The sequence below is a fragment of the Balaenoptera borealis genome (genome assembly GCF_965194805.1).
Source record: "Balaenoptera borealis genome assembly, chromosome: 2".
Lineage (NCBI taxonomy): Eukaryota > Metazoa > Chordata > Mammalia > Artiodactyla > Balaenopteridae > Balaenoptera > Balaenoptera borealis.
In genome coordinates, this window is record NC_138867.1 from 107,911,957 (window position 1) to 107,933,960 (window position 22,004).

The window sequence follows — 22,004 nt, forward strand, 5'->3', positions numbered from 1 at the left end:
GCTGGCAGCTCACATCTATAGTTATGACTGTGCTGAGCATGCATCACTGCTGGCTGAAGTTTTATATGTACCTGAATCCGGGTTGAGCAAATTGGGGTCCAAGATGTGGTTATGTCCAACAATTAATCAGACAGTGCTGAGAGATTCTTGGTTTCTTGTGTAACTGGATGCCCCGTGCTTCATTTCATTCTGCTGCTATTGGGGAATGGACATAGGAGGAGAAATGGGATGGTGTGTTAGGTATTTGAGAGGATCAGCAAATCATCATAAAATTTCTCCTTGTCTTCAGCCCTTCAAATCTAGGTTGTAAGCCTCAAGGGGAGTGGGGCATGGACCCACTGTCAGCACAAACCCCATTCTGTTCTCTGTGTGAGTGCAAACTTAAGGAAAGTATAGATTTTCCTGCATTGTGACTAAAAAGCCATTTCATGTTTCAATACTACCAGTAGTTTTCATATATTTTTATGAATACCTCAGAGACTTGTATCTAGTCTTCTGTCCTGGACACCAAGGAAGTATGAGAATATGGAGTACATGAAGATGTGTCCCAGCAAAGTACCACATGTTGCAGTTTTGCCTGAGTTCCCTCAGAATGATAGTTCGCAAAGTAACTAACTATAGAGAAAAAAAAATTGGATTATACAATTTGGAATTCTTCTGTTATCATTTGTTCATAAATGACAAAGTAAATACATTTGCTGAAATAATGAAACCTATAGAAAAAGAGAAAGCTATTGATTTAAAGAAATGACCAAATGCTTTGAAGCTTTGCTAAAAGGCATTCATTTTTCACTTCGATCAGTTAGTGATGTTAGAAAGCTGGCTGATCCTTTATAGAATAATAAATGAGCTGCATCATCTGCAGTGAAAGTTCCTGGAGATTCTTGCAATAAATGTAAACCCCTGTGTCTCCTCTCCATCTGCTTCATAGACTTGGAGACCCCTAACAGGATTTATTTTGGTTTCTTGGAAAAACAGTATTTCCACAAAGGAGAAAGTAGATATAGGTATAAAACTGGTGAGATTACATTGTTTTCTGTATGCATGGTTCTAAATTGAAAGTATCAGTATGACTCACACATTTTATCCCAAAAGTATATATTTCTTAGCTCTGTCCACAAAAATCACCTGTAACAAATGACCAACCCAGTATCAGTGAACACCCTTAGTGCCCACATTGTGTATTTCCATTCAAAGGAACCAGGGAACCTTGGAGAAAGCATTGATTCCAGATCTGGATAGGAAATGTACTAGAGAAGTCTAGACATCTTTTCACATCAAAAAGTAAGGAAGGTAACAAAGCCTACTTGTTTCATGTCAAAAGGACCATGGAGCCAACTTGAAGAAACTAGCACAGACTTAAATTTGGATAGAACAGCAATACTACTACTAATAGTAACTGATTTAAATGAAAACATAAAATCCCTAGGTTCACAGACATCACACACACACAAAAATCTCATTTTCACCTTTGAAGAATGCTAGAGAACTAACTTATTTTGAAAATTGATAAAGAATCTAGTGTAAATCAAGTTTTCTGAGTGAAAACTCCTTACCTGAACTCATTGTAAGCAAAAAATTGATGAGAGATTTATCCTTTGTGTAATTATTCTACAAAATAAGTGAAGAAGAAAAGGGACTATTCCAACTTTGTAAATGCTTTACTTAATAAGACTACCTGTGAAATATCGAATATGAGTCACATCATGCCTATAGCTTCAGGAAGCATAGAGTATTCAGGGGAGAGAGGAACTTACTAAATGACACTATAGGATGACGACAGCAAATGCCAGGCTAGGAATCTCTCTGGAACAAGGAATCCTTGTTCAGTAAAATTTTCCAAGGAGCAAAAAATAAAGAGAGGGAATTACAGTTTAAAACAAACTTTAAGAGACTTAATGTATAGATGCAGTTTATTTGCTGTTCTTCACAATAAGCTTTTTATCTTTTAGTAGTATGGGACCAAGGGTGCCTGCATTGGATGCCCTCTAGCCCAACCACTGAGGACTTAATTTGACTTCCTTCCTTGAAAGGGCTGCGTAAGAGGAGAGCAATAGAGCTAGAGCTATCTGGAGGGTCAGGGTGCAAAGACTTAGAGATAGGAGAAATGGAGGAATACTACGGGAACAGAGATGTCTGGAGACCCATCTTAATTTTCTGTGGACTGAAAGTTGACTATTAAGGGCATTAACAAGGAAGTATTTTACCCAAAATGTTGCTGAGAGGTTGTGGCTGCTCGCTTTACTAATTTCTGTCTGAAGAGCCCTTTTTAAAACTTGAGTGCGTAGTTATTAATATAGAGAACTATTTTGAGGTAGTGCTTGACATTTTAATTTGTTTTATTTATCTTGACTCTTAACTGAATTATGACATGTATTTTTATTAACACTGAATAATAATTTATTCTTGTTTTGTGAGGTATGTACTTCCAACCCCATGTAAGTGTGTGAAATGTGTACTTTTCCTAGTGTTGGGTGATTTATGCCACAGCTATTTAATGTTACTAAATAGCCTTAACGTTGGCTTTAACAGTACATTTTAGAGATTAAACAGGTACCAATCTAGAAAAGTATAGTTTTTTAAAAAATATAAATTAACTGTCAACTTGTGAACAAATGTAATAGTGTCCAATTATGAAGTCTAGGATAAAAATAATATGGAAACATTCAGGGTTTCTGGGAAAAAAAGTCTAAACTTAGAAAATACAAGATTGTGAGTCTCAGTCTTGATTAGACTATAGTAATACGGGGGGTTACTATTTAAAGCTACTGGTGGCAGGTTAGAGAACCATCCCCTAGGTCCTCTGCCTCTACAGAATAAAACGAGCACCAGCAACTAGCTGATGGAGTCACTGGCATACTCCCTGCCCTAGCAGACACATTCAGGCTCTACAGATTATTGCACCTTGGAGCCCAGAGCTCTTTCCTGTTCTGCAAATCCTCCCAGTGTCCTTGAGATCTTGGATTTTACAGAATTTCCTTGGACTGTGTGCAACAGGTTCTGCAACTTAGATGGCGCTGGCCAGCAGCCACTGTCACTCAGGTCTGCATTTCCTAGATTTCACAGACCAGAGTCTCTTCTGTTCTCAGATAATTAACCTCTGAATATCAACTCATCTATGAAATAGAGGACAACCACAGATAACCCTTCATAAGATGGAAATGTAAATTCTGCTTGTGGATTATAGTGTATTATATGAACTGAGCAATAGAAGGGAACAGTTCTTCAACCACTTTCTGGTTTGGAGTATTAAAAACAGAGGTCAGTACACTTTCACATAAAAGCCCAGGCTACATCAAATTTGTGATGGGCAGTTCTGAGAATCTAAAGTCAATAGAAATCTGTATAAGTGACTAAGATCAAATTTTTGTATTCCTTGTATTTCAGTCAATCAACAGATAATTGTTGAGCACTTTGTGTCAGGCACTGGTTTTGTAACAATGCAAGCCAGACAAGACCCTATTTTCTTGGGGCTTATGTTCAGATAATAGGGACAGTTATTTTTTTAGATCTAACTGCTAGGCATGGTACCATGGTCTTTGACATACATTGTCTGATGTCATACAACATTGATGTTGCATTATGCAAAAATGAAACATACTTTTTTTTAAACAAAATTAAATTTTATGCAAATTCTACTGGTAAATCTTTTAAAAATGTCTGCAATATGTCAGAATTACCTTCACATACTGGTATCTTTTTCTTTTCTCTGAAATAATTGACCTCCTCACTTTTGTATATAGGTAAAGCCAAACCATTGGAAGTGAGGAAAAACTAACATTTTTTACATCTTGTAAGTGACAGAAAGTACTCTCTGTATTGGTAAAAAATCAGATTATCATTGATTGTCAGATTTTTTTGTTTAGCCCATTGTATAACTTTATCAGTTCCTATCATTACCAACCAAGGAGTTGTAAATTAGATTTCAGCTCTGTAGTTCTTTCCTTTTATTGCTAATTTATTTCAAATTGTAGTTTTTCAGATCAGTGAAATGTTTGAAGAAGCTGTAAAAAGCAGTTCTATAACAGTTGGGTCTTCCCTGGCGGTCCACTGGTTAGGACTCCTTACTTCCACTGGTTCAATTCCTGGTTGGGGAACTAAGATCCCACATGCCGTGTGGCCAAAAAAAAAAAAAAAAAAAAAGAATAAAAGCAGTTCTATAACTGTTGTATTATGAGTTATTAGACTTAAACATAACACATTGTGTTTTCAGTTCAGTAAAGCACTACTTATGCACCACAAGTAACTCAAACGTGAATCTGGCAAGTAATTGTAAATAATTTGGCTTGGGTTTTCTCTTTGACTCATTTGATGACCTTTCAATTTTGCCAGTCTTTAATGATTAAAAATACTTTAACTTGGTTCCCGAATTGTCTGCTGCAGAATTAGAGCTACATGTCTTTGATTTAAAAGTTTAACGTATTCAAGTGATCAGTCACAATGATAACATAGTATCAAATTATGGTCTGAAGATTACATGTTTGTCACTTCGCCTTTTCCTGTTTGGCTTCATAATGGCAACAGAATAGAGGAAATTTACTGAATGTTAACAGGCAGATTCCTTATTGTGTATTTGTTAACCAGGGTATTAGGATATATTTCCTAGAACAATAACTAAAATGGATGTTGAATCCATTTGGATCCATTGTCACCCCATAGCATTCCTAAAGTTGTTCCTCAGAATTTTATACAAGGTGTCTTTGAATAAACTGTTAAGTGAGTGTACAGAAGTAGGTAGCTTACCGCTCTGACAAATAAAGGATTCTGGAGTGTTTGCTAATCTTACCAGATGAACTCTGAACAGTAATTGCTGAATAGTTTTCTTTCTATACTCAAATCTTTTGCCCAGTGTTTTGGAGGATATTTATTGAGTTTATTTTATTGTGGTTTCTTACTATTGAGTTTTGAGTTCTTTATATATTTTGTATACAAGACCTTTGTTGGTATATGATTTGCATTTTACCTTGTATCGTGTATGTATTAGTCTGGGTTCTCCAGAGAAACAGAACCAATAGGAAGTGTACATAGGTAGAAAGAATTATTTATATGTAAATCTCAGCCCAACACCCTCACAGAAACATCTAGAATAATGTTTGACCACATATCTGGGCTCCAGGGCCCAGCCAGATTGACACATAAAATTAACCATCACATTGTCACTTCGCAAAACTAACTGTTTAAAACTGGAGTTTATTACCTTTCAGACTTTATTAAATTTTAAATGTGTTCATTTTTCTACCTCGTAGTTGTAGTTTTTATTTTAAATTGAATTGCCTTCAAGCTACTCTTTGAAAGAAATTCATTTTGATAGAAAATGTGTGTCAAAGTTTGGTTTTGTTCAGAGATTGTTACCCACAACCTTGAGTCACTGAGGATGTCCTAGACCACATGCTTGCTGTGATTTTTCAGCATCACAATGGACAGTAAGATTTGTTGTCCAACTTTTGCCTAAGAGTGAGCATTAGTTACAATAAATGAAGATGAAATAGTCCAAAAGAAATTAACTTGGAGTTAAACAGGTTTGTTAGTGTTTCTAAAAATTCAAATATTTTTCACATTAATATGAAACATTTAGTCTATCTTAGCACATAGAGCCATGTGGTGCTAAATTGAGCCATGTGTGATTTATTTTTATTTTTATTGAGATATAATTGACATACAGCACTGTACAAGTTTATAGGGCATAAAATGACTTGACTTATATATATTTTAATAATTACCACATTGTTTAGTGAACATCCATCATCTGTTATAGATACCAAAGGGAAAAATTTTTTTTCTTCGTGATGAGAACTTTTAAGAGCCACATGTGGTTTAAGAAATGTCTGTTTTGTGGCATAGTTATTAGACAAACATCCAGAGTCCCTGGTCAAAATTTAGTAAATACTGCTCCTACCTTCCTGCATATAGTTGTTTGGGTTTTTTATCTTTGTGCATATTACCTTAAAGGTTCTATGTAGTTTAAGTTGAAGTCAGTTGTTGTGAGTATTCGTGAAAGCTGTATCTGATAATGCCCCTTTCCACAAATCTTCTTTTGAAGTCTAACATATGATTACTTCCTGCTATCTCATTTTGACTATGGTACAATTTAAAAAATGTTAGTTGTTGACAGTTGATTTATAGCTTATTAAATAAGCATTACTGAAGTAAAATTCCCATGTAGTGAAATGCACAGATTTTAAGTTTACAGTTCTGTGAGTTTTCATAAGCATGTAAACCTGCGTAACATCTAGCTCAATCAAAATACGGAATATTTCCATCACACTGGAAAGTTTCTTGGCAATCAGTTCCTCACTGGTAGCCCAGGCTGGATTATATAGAAGGTACTCTTTTTATGTCTCATCTCTTTTAGCTAACATAATGTTTTTGGAATACATCCATTTTAGTAGTTTGTTCATTTTTGTTACTGTGTAGTATTCCATTTTAACACTATAATATTTGTAATAGTAAAAAATGTGTTTATTTAGTGCCTATTGATGGACATTTGGGCTATTTTTTAGTATGAGGTTATTATGAATAAGCTGACATGAACATTCTTGTACAAGTCTTTGTGATTTTGTATGTTTTTGTTCATTTTGGGACACTACCTAGGAATGACTTCTTGATTCATGGTATACTTTTCATTTATAAGAAACTGCCAAGTGATTTTCCACAGTGGCCGTACCATTTTATACTCCCATCAGCAATATATGAGACTACCAGTTTTTCCACATTCTTGCCAACACTTGTTACAGCTTTCTAATTATAGCTGTGTTTACGGAGGTTTAATAGTGTCTTACCGCCACTGCATTTCCCTGATGATTAATGATGATGATGATAAGCATCTTTTCATGTGCTTGTGACCACTTGTATATCTTATCCTGTAATATATTCATATCTTTGGCCAGTTTTTAAAGTGGGTTATCTTTTTGTTTCTGATTTGGAGGAGTTTTAAAAAATATATTCTGGATACAAGTCTTATGTCTAACATGTATTGTGTATATTTTTCCTAGTGTGTGACTTGCATCATCTTTTTTTATCGTTTTCTAAATCATGTCTTTTGAAGAGGAAACGTTTACCATTTTGAGGAAGCCCAGATTCTCAGATTTATTTATCTATCTATTTATATTATTTATTGACCAGTGCTTTTATTGTTCTGTCTTGAAATCTTTGCTTATCCCAAGGTCGTGATGATATTTCCCTATGTTTTCCCTTAGAATCTTTATAGTTTGTTTTTAGATTTTTAACTATGAATAACCTCACATTATGTGAGACAGAGATTGTGCTTCTCTCCCCTACTCTTATCCCCCCCATATAGATAGCCACTTCTTCCAGCACCATTTGTCAACCAACTATCTATTCCATGTTGAATTAGTTTTGGTACTGTTGTTGAAAAATCAGCTTTCTGTGTATTGCCTGTATTGTATCCTGTTCCACTGATTTGTTTGTTTATTCTCTTATGCCAGTTATTCTAAGACTACCCTGTTTTGATTGCTTAGCTTTATAAGTCCTAAGTCTTTCAACTCTGTTCTTTTTCAAAATTGTTTTGGCTCTTCTAGGTTCTTCGTATTTCCATATAAATTTTTGAATTAGCAATATCAATTTCTACAAAAACAAAAAGCCTTGCTCGGGCTTTGGAATTTCACTCTTAAAAAATCTTTTTGGGAAGAATGGTCATGTTAACAATATTGAATCTTCCAATCTCTAAACATGCTATATCTCTCCATTTATTTAGGTCTTTGGTTCTCTCAGTAATGTTGTATATTTTCAGTATACAGGTCTTGCATGTTTTGTTAAATTTACCCATCAGTCATGTTTTTCATCTGGTAAATGGTATTTGTAAATTTCATTTTCCATTTTTTTTTATGATTGTGTATAGAAATGCAATAGACTTGCATATCTTGGTTCTCTATTCTGTGACTTTGCTAAACATAAACAGTCATGTCATCTGTGAACAGAGATGGTTTATACTCTTTCTTTCCAGTCTTTAGTATTTTCCTCTCTCCCTCTTTCTCTCCCTCTCTTTTTTCACACTGTTCAATTAGGTAGGACCTCCAATACCATGGTGAATAGAAGTGGTGAGAATAAACATCCTTGCCTGTTCCCAGTTTTAGAGGGATTGAGTTCAATATATCACTATTAAGATGTTAACTGTGGAGTTTTGGAAGATGTCATTTGTCAGATTGAGACAGTTCTATTTCTAAATTGCTGACAGTGTTTATTATGAATGGATGTTGAATTTTGTCATGATTTTTCTACATCTGTTGAAATGGTTATATGGGTTTCTTCTCTTATTCTGTTATTATCACAAATGATATGATATTTTGAATCTTAATAACCTAGCATTTGTGGCATAAACCCCACAAAGATCGAAGATATATTTGGTCAAAGATATTATGCTTTCTGCTACTTTTTACTTGCTAACATTTTGTTAAAGATTTTTGAATCTATGATCATGAGGAATATTTGTCTAAAATTTTCTTTTTTTTGTAATAAACTTTGTCAGGTTTTGGTGTTAGGATTATGCTCAACTCGTAAGGGGTGTTGGCTAGTATTCCTTCATCCTCAGTTTTCTGAAACAGTTTTTGTAAAATTGATCTTATTTCTTCCTCAACAGTGGAGCTACCTGTGCCTATGGTTGTGTGTGTGTGTGTGTGTGTGTGTGTGTGTGTGTGTGTATTACAAATTTAATTTCTTTGATAGCTATAGGATTATTTCAGTTTACTGTTCTTGTTATAGTTTTGACAGATTTTTCAGGGAGTTTGCGTGTTTTGGCCTTATTGATTTTTCTTTATTGTTTTCTGCATCAGTGGTTTTAACTCTTTATTATTTTTTTATACTTTAGGTTTACTTACTTTTTTCTGCTTTCTTAACATAGAAGCTTAGATCATTGATTTCACCTTATTTATTTATTTATTTTTAATTGAAGTATCTTTTTTTAATATAAGAATTTAAAACTATAAATTTCCCTGTAATTCCTGCTTTAGATATATCCCACTAATTTTGATACGTTTTCTTTTCATTATCATTCAATTCAAAATGCTTTTTAATTTCCCTGTGGTTTATTCTTTTACTAGTGGGTTACTTAAAAGTGTGTTGCATAATTTAGAAATATTTAGGGGAAGTCCATACATTTAACTTAACACTGTTGTGGTCAGTAATACTGTCTCATTTCAATTCTTTGAAATTTATAGTACTTATTTTATGGCCAGTAATCATATGGCTCTTGATTAACCTAGTCAGTGTTTTGGTTGTTGATTTGAAATCTAGTGAGAGCTTCAGGGGCATGTGTCCCCAAATCAATGTGTAGTAATAATGGAACCCAGTGTATATAGTATTGTCACTACTTAAGTATCTCTCGTACCTGACTCACTGATGTCTTCTACACTCGGGAGACAGGGCATTTTATGGCCAAATTATGAGAGTCCATGAGGATATTTTTTCCATATTGACTTCCCGTGTTTGCTTGAGCAGTAGATTTTTTGTAAATACAATAGGTATTTTTTCTGTTGTTGCCTCTTAATTCATCATAATTTTTTTCATACTCTTCAGCTTATTCAATGATAATAAAAAGGCTAATTTAATTATACCTACTGTACCGAGTAAGCACACAAGTCAGAGAGACCTGAGTTTAAGCCTACTTCTTCCCTTACTATTTGCATGACCTTGGTCAAGTTATTTAACTTCTCTAAGCTTTAATTTTCATATATGTAAATGGGAATGATAATAGTACAGTTGTCCCTTGAACAACACATAGGTTAGAGGTGCTGATGACCCCTGTGCAGTCGAAAATCCATGTATAACTTTGAAGTCCCCCAAAACTTAACTAATAGACTGTTGACCAGAAGTCTTGCAGATAACATAAACCGTCAATTAACACATATTTTGTATATATGTATTATATACTGTATTCTTACAATAAAGTAAGCTAGAGAAAATAAAATGTTATTAAGAAAATCCTAGGGAGGAAAAGGTACATTTACAGTACTGTACTGATCCCATAAGTTTTACATCATCTGTTTGCAAGTTGTATCATCTGTCACTACCTACATCAATATTGTCTTATACGATACAAAACAGTGTGTAGTGTATGTTACACATATTACTAACACTAGAGATAAATATGAAAAGATTCACTTTGCTGTACACCTGAAACTAACACAAGATTGTAAGTCAACTATCCTCCAACAAAAATTTTTTTTTAAATATGAGAAATTAAAAAAACATTAAAAAAAGAGAGGCTAATATGAAGAAAGAAATTTGTATTTATTTACAGGTATAACAATTCATACATTGATAACAAAGAGGCAGCAATATGATTGCTTTATTGTAACCCAGTATAATGATACGATTGTGTCAGGATAGCCTAGCCTATACACTGAGTGAATCATTGTACAATTTTTATGCCATATAACAGTACAGTCATATTCATAATACAGTATTGTAAACATTGTAACATTTTTAAAAAAGCACTTATCTGTGATGATAGTCAGTTTCTCTAATTAGGAGGGGTGGGGGGAAATGTGGCACATACTGAACGGTAATTAATTCTCTGAGAGCAAAGTTACATAAAACACTAAGAAAATTAACACATTAATTTTATATTAAATATCACTCAACTCATACCTATGTAAGGATAGACTGGTATCCACATATATTTTATGCCTTCATGACATATGTAACCTTGTCTTAATCTTTTCAATATTTCTATGCTGTGTGATTCGTCTGTGAGTTTTTTCAAATTGTCGCAAATCTCCAAAAAGTTTTTCAATGTATTTGTTGAAAAACATCCACGTATAAGTGGACCTGCACAGTGCAAACCTGTGTCGTTCAAGAGTCAATTGTACTTGCTAGAATTAAGTTAAAAATTTAATAAAATTTAAATTTAATAAAAATTTTAATTTAAGATACCACTCTATGCTACTAAATAGACCAGTCTTTCAGAGTAGTAGATCTTTTATACTATCTATTTTGTTACTAAGGAAAAAAAGGGGGAGAAAGCTGCTCTTAAAACTGGTTACCTCTAGGATGCAGGAATGGAAGTGAGAATAAATAGGGCAGAGTACTTTTGCTTTTCATCAGGAATTTAAAGTATAGGACGATAAGCAGATGCTTTTATATTCTTCATGTGTAACTTTTTATTCTTAAAAAAAATAAAAATCTTTTAAAAAGTAATGAAACTGGGTCCTAGATTTTAAGTTTAGGTATCCCAATTGGTAGAAGATTTTTAAATAGTTCTGAAATGTCAGAATTTGTTACTTATATTCATTTCCCTTCCCATTATCTTTATTCATATAAAGAATATTCATATTTCCCTTCCCATTTATCTTTACCCATGTTAAATGCCCCTTAAGATAGATATTTTTGGGGGGCTTCCCTGGTGGTGCAGTGGTTAAGAATCTGCCTGCCAATGCAGGGGACACGGGTTTGAGCCCTGGTCCGGGAAGATCCCACATGCCGCAGAGCAGCTAAGCCCGTGCACCACAACTACTGAGCCTGCACTCTAGAGTCCACGAGCCACAACTACTGAGCCCACGTGCCACAACTACTGAAGCCCACGCGCCTAGAGCCTGTGCTCCGCAACAAGAGAAGTCACCGCGATGAGAAGCCCCCGTACCACAACGAAGAGTAGCCCCCGCTCGCGGCAACTAGACAAAAGCCTGGGCACGGCAACAAAGGCCCAATGCAGCCAAAATAAAATAAAATTAAATAAATAAATTTAAAAAAGAAGATATATTTTTTTAGTAATAGAAAGATTTGAAATTTCATAAAATCAAAACTTTAAACACATAACAAATGAATTCCGTGCTTTTATAGGCTCTCTTGGTGATATTTCGCATTCTAAAGTTTGTATTGTCAACTATTGAAACATGTGAATGGTTGACTGATTTCAATTAACCTTTTATTGTGACTTAATTTTCTTATTCATAAAATCGGGATAGATAATACTTTTCTTAATTCATTATTGGTATTGGGATTAAATGAAATAATTTACATGAATTTTGAAAACATGTTTGTTAAATGTAGGCTGTGATTAATTATATTCCAGGGATTTTCCTTGTGATTAATTAAAATTGTCATTATATAAGTCCATTAGAATTTTTAGTGTTCAGAAAGATTTGGGGGAAATTTTTAAGTCATTTCATCTCATAAAAAAAAATGAGACTAATACTAAATGGTCAGGTTGCAATTCTTTTTCTTCAGAATTTTCAAGATGATAAAAATTATTAATTAGTAAAGTGAATTACTAAGGAAGTTTTGGTGGATAGGTTTAAAGTACATAATATTTTGAGAAACTTGATAAAAATTAACTACAAAACCTATTACAGATATTTCCAAAATAAAGTTTGCACATTTAGTACTTCATTAAATTGTAGAATCTGTTGTTGCGTTTGTCTTCATTATACTGGGAAAGCAGTAGAAATAAATATTAAGCTGTTTAATGGCATTTCATTATATGATCTTAAGAATAAATACTTCATCAGTGTCTAGAAAATGTATATAACTTATTGTAACTTCATTATTATTAAAACTAAGTTTTGATTATGACCTAGAGGCCAGAAGTAAATTAGAATTTTAGGAGAGCTCTTAGTGACTTCAACTAAGCATTAGACTGACTCAAAATCATCATACTGATTTGTTTTTTAAGTTAGAAAAATACTTGCTTCATATAGCTTATTTAATGTCTTTGTCTACTCTGCCATTTAGGCAGGATTTATTAGAATACAAACTATTAATATATCTGTTAAGGGTGCCAGTATGTGCTATTCTTTAAGTTCCTTGTGATACTTTCTTTTTTGCCTTAGTATTCACGTTACCAGCAAATTACCACACTAATTTAAGTAACTGGAATCATGTCGATTGTGAATTTAAATGTTACATTAAGATTAAAAATATTACTTAGAAAATCATTGGGAAATGATCTTGGTGTCTCTGAATATGAGGAAGAGGCTGTTACACATTTTAATCTAAGTTTTAGAAGAGAAAGAGATTTAAATAGCAGGATGATTTTATATTTAACATGAGGAGAATTCTCTGGATGTTCAGAACTGTTATGAATGAAGTGGGTTGTAAAGAATTCTTTCTGGGTGTTTCTTCCTAAAAATATGCTCACCCACTTGCCTGTGAGTTTAACTGCTGTGTTCACTGGTGGCATATGCTTTGTGAACTCGTGTAATTAAAAGGATTGACATTTTAAATTCTCACATTAGTACTTTTGGTGTGCTTTTTTTCCTTTTCTTTAGGAGGAGCATATTATTTAATATCTAGAAGTCTAGGGCCAGAATTTGGCGGTGCGATTGGCCTGATCTTCGCTTTTGCCAATGCTGTTGCAGTTGCTATGTATGTGGTTGGATTTGCCGAAACTGTGGTGGAGTTGCTTAAGGTAATTCACCTTTTTCCAGTCATTTGTTTCCCAAATCTTTATTGAGGGTTTATGTGCCACTTACCATAGAAGATGCTAGGAAAGCAGCAAGGAACATGAAACTCGCCTTTCAAGACATTTAGTTATGGGAGATAGACAAAAAAATTTATTATAGAGTGTCAGAAATGGCTAACTGTAGGGGGCCGTGGGAACACGAGGGGGATGACTTAGTATACCATCCAGGAGTGGGGTGTCAGAGGAGTGTCAAGGCAGGGTTTTCCAAGGAAGGGAGTCTAGCCATTAGCAGGCAGATAGGAGGGGGTAAAGTATGGTATGAGGGGAATAGGGAAGAAAAGGAAACAGACCTAGAAGGAGTAGAGTATGGTATGTTAAAGAAGAAAAAAAGAAAAACGGAATATTTCAGTATGGCTGGAGCACTAAGTGGCAAGAGATGTAAGATGAGAGGGAGAAAAAAGGATCATGCCAGGAAGGGTTTTATTTGCTGTTAAATTTGGATCTTATCTTGACTGGAGTTGGGGATCCATGATAATCAGACTTGGGGCCTAAAGAAATATCTGACCACAGTATAGAGAATGTATTTGAGGGATCACAACTGGGGAGATGGAGACCATTTAAAAGGTTGTTGTAGCTGTCCTGAGAGAGGAGATGGCGGCTAATATTAAACCAGTGACCAGTGAGGCTGGAGAGATGTGGGTGTATTTGAGAGATTTTTAAAAAGTTGAGTAAGTGGACTTGATGAATGAGATGTGAGAAATTAGAGAAAGAGATAGGAAGATTTAGATGGATGGTAATGCCATTTACTGTGAGAGAGAATGCAGAACATTTTCGTTTTGGATGTCTAATTTGGTATATCTAAGTAGTATATCTAAGTAGAGCTGGCCAGAAAGTGGTTGATAATATTGCTCTGGAGTTGAGAAGAGAACTTGTTTGAAAAGAGTAATTAGTATGTGTGTAGTTAAAGCAGTACAAGTGAAATAGTATTCAATATTATTAAATGAGAGGAACCTTGAGTGACACCTGTAGTTGTTCATGTTAGGTTGTAACTGTTCATCTACTGTAGTACGTGGTATGTTAGGAGTGTGACATCTGAAAGGACTGACTCTTGCATTGGCATTGACCTTAGCTGTGTAGGCCAAAGAGACAGAGCAAAGGAAGTAAGAAAGCAGTGTAATCATTAAGAATTCATATTCATTCATTGTTTAATTTAGTATATGTTTTTGATGTCATTGATATTTAGCCACAAATAATTTTGCTCTTAGAATGGAGTGGTGTGATTTGGACAGCTGCATGATAGTGTGTTCATCTCTTTTCCTTATGCAACATAAGAGACCATTAAAAGAATGAGCTCACTAACCACAATGAATGCAAAATATATTTCAGCTTTGTAACTTTAAAAAATCCTATTAGTACTACTTAGACATATTATGATTTTTTTCCTTGCTTGTTAGCAATTCTTTCTTATATTTGAGTCTGTATAAAATACAGCAGTGTTAATAATTTGATCATATTTTTGATGTCTTCAGCTGCTTGAATGATACCTTAATAGTAAACAGTAATTCATTCCTTTTCCCTAGGTCTCTCTATTCATTCCTTAAGTAGGCATTTATTCAACTTCTACATATGAGGCACTGTGATAGTTCTAAAACTTTCAAAAAATAATTGAAGAATTTATCTGAAGTAACTAATACTGCTCATCCTATTATTTTCTTTTTGTAGGAACATTCCATACTTATGATAGATGAAATCAATGATATCCGAATTATTGGAGCCATTACAGTGGTGATCCTTTTAGGTATCTCAGTAGCTGGAATGGAGTGGGAGGCAAAAGTAAGTAGTGATATCATTGGAACAGCTGTAAATGTTGAATGTACAAACTTTTAGACCTTGTGTTTTAGGAATATTCTAAGGTGTAGTAATATTTTCAGATTTTGAAGGTTCCTGAGTGGCCATTTTCAAAGAAGTTCACGTATAAGGTCATTTTCTATTTGGCGACATAGGGAGGATTTGGAGATAACAGTCATTTTAAGAGGTAATCAGAGTATGTGGGGAAAAAATTATAGGGTATGTCAGAGGGATTTAGTAAAGGTAATATAAGTACTGTGATTTTTTTTCTATATTTTTAAACTTTGTGTTATTTGTTAGCAGAACATGCACATCTTTAATTCATTTCAGAAGTATATGGCCTGATCCTACTTTTGCTATTCATTTTGGATAGTTCTTTAAAGATTGTTCATTTAACAAAAATTTATTAAGCGCCTGCTTTGTGCTTGGCATTGTGTGAGGCACCAGGGAAACAAGACAGAAGCTTTCCCTCATGGAAGTTATATTCTAGTGGAACTGAATTAATGTATAGACATGATATATTTGATTTTGATTTTTAACGTTTAAAATTTCAGGCTCAGATTGTTCTTTTGGTGATTCTACTACTTGCTATTGCTGATTTCGTCATAGGAACATTTATCCCATTGGAGAGCAAGAAACCCAAAGGTTTCTTTGGTTATAAGTGTAAGTAAGAAAGATAGAATGTTTTTTTAAAGGTGCATATTATAGCATTCCAGTGTTAAATAAATTTAGTACATTTTACATAGTTTGTAATGTAATTGAGTTTGGTGTAGTGACTAACAGTAATTGACAGTCCAGTTTAGTTTGGTTCCTCTATGTTTGTTGTGTAATTGGAGTAAAAAAAATCACTTTTATTTACATCTTTCATTTCTGATTACTAGCAACAAAAGGTGATAGAATGTAGAGAAATCAGTGCTACTGAGGAAAAGTGCTTTTGTTCTCTTCTCATTTGGAGAATTTGTTACTGAAATTGTAAGTTTTGTTCTAACATCACGTTTTCATTCTTTTAGTTGTATTTAAACACAACAATCTAAAAGTGCCTAAGACTGTGAAAGCAACTAGAAATATTAGTTTCTTGGTACAATTGCAACATAAGTTTTTCTACAGTTTACATTCTTAATTGTGTGAGAATTTTCCAGTTTTTAGCTTCCATAACCTCTTTCATTCTGCATCTAATTTTCACTACAGGTGAAATTTACTTGTCAGTTATTGTTTCCTAAAGTGTCTTTCTTCATCTCCTCTTCTCCCCACTCCCTCCATTGAGCAGCCGTTCTGAACCTATCTCTGCAAGGTAGAATGGAAGCCAGAAAGAATAGTTGCAGTAGCATCAGAGGTGCTTATCACTTAGGGTAATAGGTGTGTCTGTCTTAAATTGACAAAAACTCCTTGTTTTGAAGCCCTAGAAGGAAAAGACTAGCTTCAGTCCTCCTGAGTTGTTTAGCCCAGAGCTACGCATACAGATTTGTGAAAAGATGCAGAATGTACAATAAATCAATGCACTTCTTCCTTCAGAAAGTCTTACTGGAAAAAAATTAGTTGACTAAATTTTGGATCCTAGAGACCTAGTTGATTTACCTTCTGGTGTGAGCTCCTTAATCTAATTGCCGACTAGTAACACCACACTGTCCTTGGAACATATATGAGTAGCACTGGTTTGGCCTATGTCTGACACTGACTTGGCTGGGCAGTTTTCACATAAGAGTTGTTTCCAGGTTCTTACCTTAAGCAAGAACACCTGCCTGCAATAATTTCTACTTACTCATCCTGGGTTGATAGTGTGATGTCTGTTCTGGTTACTAGCGCTTATGCCTACTTCTGAAACCAGGCACTAAATGTCTAATCATGATTTCCTGAATTAGGGGAAGAGGTGTCTTTTAGGCATGCCAGAAGTGAAGGTTAGTATTATTAGTTAGATAATTTTCTGTATTTCGTTCTCTCATAAATTGTATTTGTGACATTTCTTCTAATTATGAATTTTTTTTACTTAAATTTTTTTTACATTATAGATTTTTGAACATTTCTTTTTGCAACCTTTATTTCTAAAATTATAGTAGATGGTTACTTCTAAAAATATTCCTAATATGTATTTTCTGTTTATGGCTTTAATTGATTTAAAAATATCTGTAAATATCTGCTAGGCCATATTTTTCATTTCCTTTTTTTCAGATCCATCCTTATCTAGTATAGTAATAATTTATATTGTATTCAAATAGCACATCTGGGCTTATCTCAATCTGAGGTAAATAAGTTTAAATATACTTTGGAATATGACTTTTCCTTTTTAGCAGTTGATACTGCTTGGCCTTCCTATTATTAAGGTAGTGTCTGCAGTGAACAGGTTATGTTAATAAACTTGTCAGTTCAAACGACTACCTAATAGGGATATTCATCTTCTCCTTTTTCCTTTTTGATATGAGAAATATCTCCCTTTTGCCAGAGACCGGTGCCTCTGCTGTGATCTAGATCCCATTTCCTTTACTTTCTCAAAAGCATTTATCCTTTGGTAATTTACTTGCTTCCCTGCATCAAAACTGTCAGCTCTGTATAAGCTTACATACTTGCTCTAGTAATTCCCATCCTTGAAAATACTATCTCTGGTCTTTTATTCTCCTCCAGTTACCACCTTACTTTCCAGGCCCGTTTCACAGACAAATTTCTCAAATCCTTACCTCCCATTTATTGCTTGTTATTTCAAAAAAAATTCAAACTTACAGACAACTTGAAAAATTAATACAATAAAGTCCTTGGAGGCTTCCCTGGTGGTGCAGTGGTTAAGAGTCTGCCTGCCAACGCGGGGCACAAGGGTTCGATACCTGGTCCAGGAAGATCCCACATGCCGAGAAGCAACTAAACCCGTGCGCCACAACTACTGAGCCTGCGCTCTAGAGCCTGCGAACCACAACTACTGAAGCCCGTGTGCCTAGAGCCTGTGCTCCACAGCAAAGAGAAGCCACCACAATGAGAAGCCCGCGCACTGCAATAAAGAGTAGTCCCTCTTGCCACAACTAGAGAGAGCCCACGTGCAGCAACGAAGACCCAACGCAGCCAAAAAACAAATAAATAAAAATAAATAAATTTATAAAAAAATAAATGAATTCCTTGCACCCTTTACCTACATTCACAAAAAAAAAAAATCACACTTTTATGTTCCTTTTTGCCACATTTGTTTTATCACTCATATATCTAATTATTATCACTATGATTGCTAAACCTTTTGAGAGAAGTTGCAGAAATCATGACTTCTTACCTATAAATACTTAAAGTGTGTATCTACTAAGGAAAAGGACAGTTCAGGAAGTTTAACTTTGGCATAATGTTATATGTAACATATTTTTCATGTACAAATTTTTCCAGCTCTTTCTTTCTTTCTTTCTTTCCTTTTTTTTATTTGGTTGTGCCGGGTCTTAGTTGCAGCAGGCAGGCTCCTTAGTTGTGGCATGTGAACTCTTAGTTGCGGCATGCATGTGGGATCTACCTCCCTGACCAGGGATCGAAACCGGGCCCCCTGCATTGGAAGCACAGAGTCTTAACCACTGCACCACCAGGGAAGTCAACTGTTTCTATAAAGGTTATGTGGAGACATTTTTTTTTCCGTTCCAGGATCCAGTCCATGATCCTGTACTGCATTCACTTGTCACGTCTCTTCAATCTCCTTTTTTTAAAACTAGTTCTTCACATAATCTTCAATCGCCTTTAATCTGAAACAGTGCCTTAGCCTTTTATTTTTTATTTATTTTTTTAACAGCTTTATTGGAGTATAATTGCTTTACAATGTTGTGTTAGTTTCTGCTGTATAACAAAGTGAATCAGCTATATGCATACATATATCCCGATATCCCCTCCCTCTTGCGCCTCCCTCCCCACCTCCTAATTCCACCCTTCTAGGTGGTCACAAAGCACCAAGCTGATCTCTCTGTGCTATGCAGCTGCTTCACACTAGCTATCTATTTTACATTTGGTAGTGTGTATATATCCATGCTACTCTCTCACTTCGTCCCAGCTTACCCATCCCCCTCCCCGTGTCCTCAAGTCCATTCTCTATGTCTGCATCTTTATTCCTGTCCTGCCCCTAGGTTAATCAGAACCTTTTTTTTTTTTTTTTTAGATTCCATATATATGTGTTAGCATACGGTATTTGTTTTTCTCTTTCTGACTTACTTCACTCTGTGTGATAGACTCTAGGTCCATCCACCTCACTACAAATAACTCAATTTCATTTCTTTCTATGGCTGAATAATATTCCATTGTATATATGTGCCACATCTTCTTTATCCATTCATCTATCAATGGACACTTAGGTTGCTTCCATGTCCTGGCTATTGTAAATAGTGCTGCAATGAACATTGTGGTACATGACTCTTTTTGAATTATGGTTTTCTCAGGGTATATGCCCAGTAGTGGGATTGCTGGGTCATATGGTAGTTCTATTTTTAGTTTTTTAAGGAACCTCCATACTGTTCTGCATAGTGGCTGTATCAATTTATATTCCCACCAACAGTGCAAGAGGGTTCCCTTTTCTCCACACCCTCTCCAGCATTTAATGTTTGTAGATTTTTTCATGATGGCCGTTCTGACTGGTGTGAGGTGATACCTCATGGTAGTTTTGATCTGCATTTCTCTAATGATTAGTGATGTTGAGTATCCTTTCATGTGTTTGTTGGTAATCTGTGTATCTTCTTTGGAGAAATGTCTATTTAGGTTTTCTGCCCATTTTTGGATTGGGTTGTTTGTTTTTTTGATATGGAGCCACATGAGCTGCTTGTAAATTTTGGAGATTAATCCTTTGTCAGTTGCTTCGTTTGCAAATATTTTCTCCCATTCTGAGGGTTGTCTTTTCGGTTTGTTTATGGTTTCCTTTGCTGTGCAAAAGCTTTTAAGTTTCATTAGGTCCCATTTGTTTATTTTTGTTTTTATTTCCATTTCTCTAGGAGATAGGTCAAAACGGATCTTGTGATTTATGTCATAGAGTGTTCTGCCTATGTTTTCCTCCAGGAGTTTTATAGTGTCTGGCCTTATTACATTTAGGTCTTTAATCCATTTTTTTTAAATTAATTAATTTATTTATTTATTTTTGGCTGTGTTGGGTCTTTGTTTCTGTGCGAGGGCTTTCTCTAGTTGCGGCAAGCGGGGGCCACTCTTCATCATGGTACGCGGGCCTCTCACTATCGCGGCCTCTTTTGTTGCGGAGCACAGGCTCCAGACGCGCAGGCTCAGTAGTTGTGGCTCACGGGCCCAGCTGCTCCGTGGCATGTGGGATCTTCCCAGACCAGGGCTCGAACCCGTGTCCCCTGCATTAGCAGGCAGATTCTCGACCACTGCGCCACCAGGGAAGCCCCTTTAATCCATTTTGAGTTTATTTTTATGTATGGTGTTAGGGAGTGTTCTAATTTCATTCTTTTACATGTAGCTGTCCAGTTTTCCCAGCACCACTTATTGAAGAGGCTGTCTTTTCTCCATTGAATATTCTTGCCTCCTTTTTCAAAAATAAGGTGAACATATGTGCGTGGGTTTATCTCTGGGCTTTCTATCCTGTTCCATTGATCTATATTTCTCTTTTTATGCCAGTACCATACTGTCTTGATTACTGTAGTTTAGTAGTATATTCTGAAGTCAGGGAGTCTGATTCCTCCAGCTCCGTTTTTCTTTCTCAAGACTGCTTTGGCTGTTCAGGGTCTTCTGTGTTTCTGTACAAATTGTGAAAATTTTTGTTCTAGTACTGTGAAAAATGCCATTGTTAGTTTGATAGGGATTGCATTGAATCTGTAGATTGCTTTGGGTAGTATAGTCATTTTCACAATGTTGATTCTTCCAATCCAAGAACATGGTATACCTCTCCATCTGTTTGTATCATCTTTAATTTCTTTCATCAGTGTCTTACAGTTTTCTGCATACAGGTTTCTTTTCTCCCTAGGTAGATTTATTCCTAGGTATTTTATTCTTTTGGTTGCAACAGTAGCTGGGAGTGTTTCCTTAATTTCTCTTTCAGATTCTTCATCATTAGTGTATAGGAATGCAAGAGATTTCTGTACATTAATTTTGTATCCTGCTACTGTACCACATTCATTGATTAGCTCTAGTGGTTTTCTGGTAGCATCTTTACGATTCTCTAGGTATATTATCATGTCATCTGTAAACAGTGACAGTTTTACTTCTTCTTTTCCAATTTGGATTCCATTTATTTCTTTTTTGTCTCTGATTGCTGTGGCTAAAATTTCCAAATCTATGTTGAATAGTAGTGGTGAGAGTGGGCAACCTTGTCTTGTTCCTGATCTTAGAGGAAATGGTTTCAGTTTTTCACCATTGAGAACGATGTTGGCTGTGGGTTTGTCATGTGTAGCCTTTATTATGTTGAGATAAGTTCCCTCTGTGCTTACTTTTTGGAGAGTTTTCATCATAAATAGGTGTTGAATTTGTCAAAAGCTTTTTCTGCATCTATTTAGATGATCATATGGTTCTTATCCTTCAATTTGTTAATATGGTATAACACATTGATTGATTTGCATATATTGAAGAATCCTTGCATTCCTGGGAGAAACCCCACTTGATCATGTTGTATGATCCTTTTAATGTACTGTTGGATTCTGTTTGCTAGTATTTTGTTGAGGATTTTTGCATCTATGTTCATCAGTGATATTGGCCTGTAGATCTTTTTCTTTGTGACATCTTTGTCTGGTTTTGGTATCAGGGTGATGGTGGCCTTGTAGAATGAGTTTGGGAGTGTTCCTCCCTCTGCTGTATTTTGGAAGAGTCTGAGAAGGATAGGTGTTAACTCTTCTCTAAACGTTTGATAGAATTCGCC

General features: G+C 35.1%; 1 protein-coding gene across 2 annotated transcripts in view; it reads left to right on the plus strand.

Annotated features, from left to right (window-relative positions):
• The window catches only part of SLC12A2 (solute carrier family 12 member 2), a 115,088-nt gene that overhangs the window by 36,219 nt on the left and 56,865 nt on the right, over positions 1-22,004 (plus strand). For both annotated transcript variants that reach the window (XM_082380695.1, XM_082380696.1), the window contains exons 5-7: positions 13,224-13,363; positions 15,080-15,190; positions 15,760-15,868. In XM_082380695.1, the coding sequence (XP_082236821.1) occupies positions 13,224-13,363; positions 15,080-15,190; positions 15,760-15,868 (360 nt within the window). The remainder of the gene's footprint in view (positions 1-13,223; positions 13,364-15,079; positions 15,191-15,759; positions 15,869-22,004) is intronic.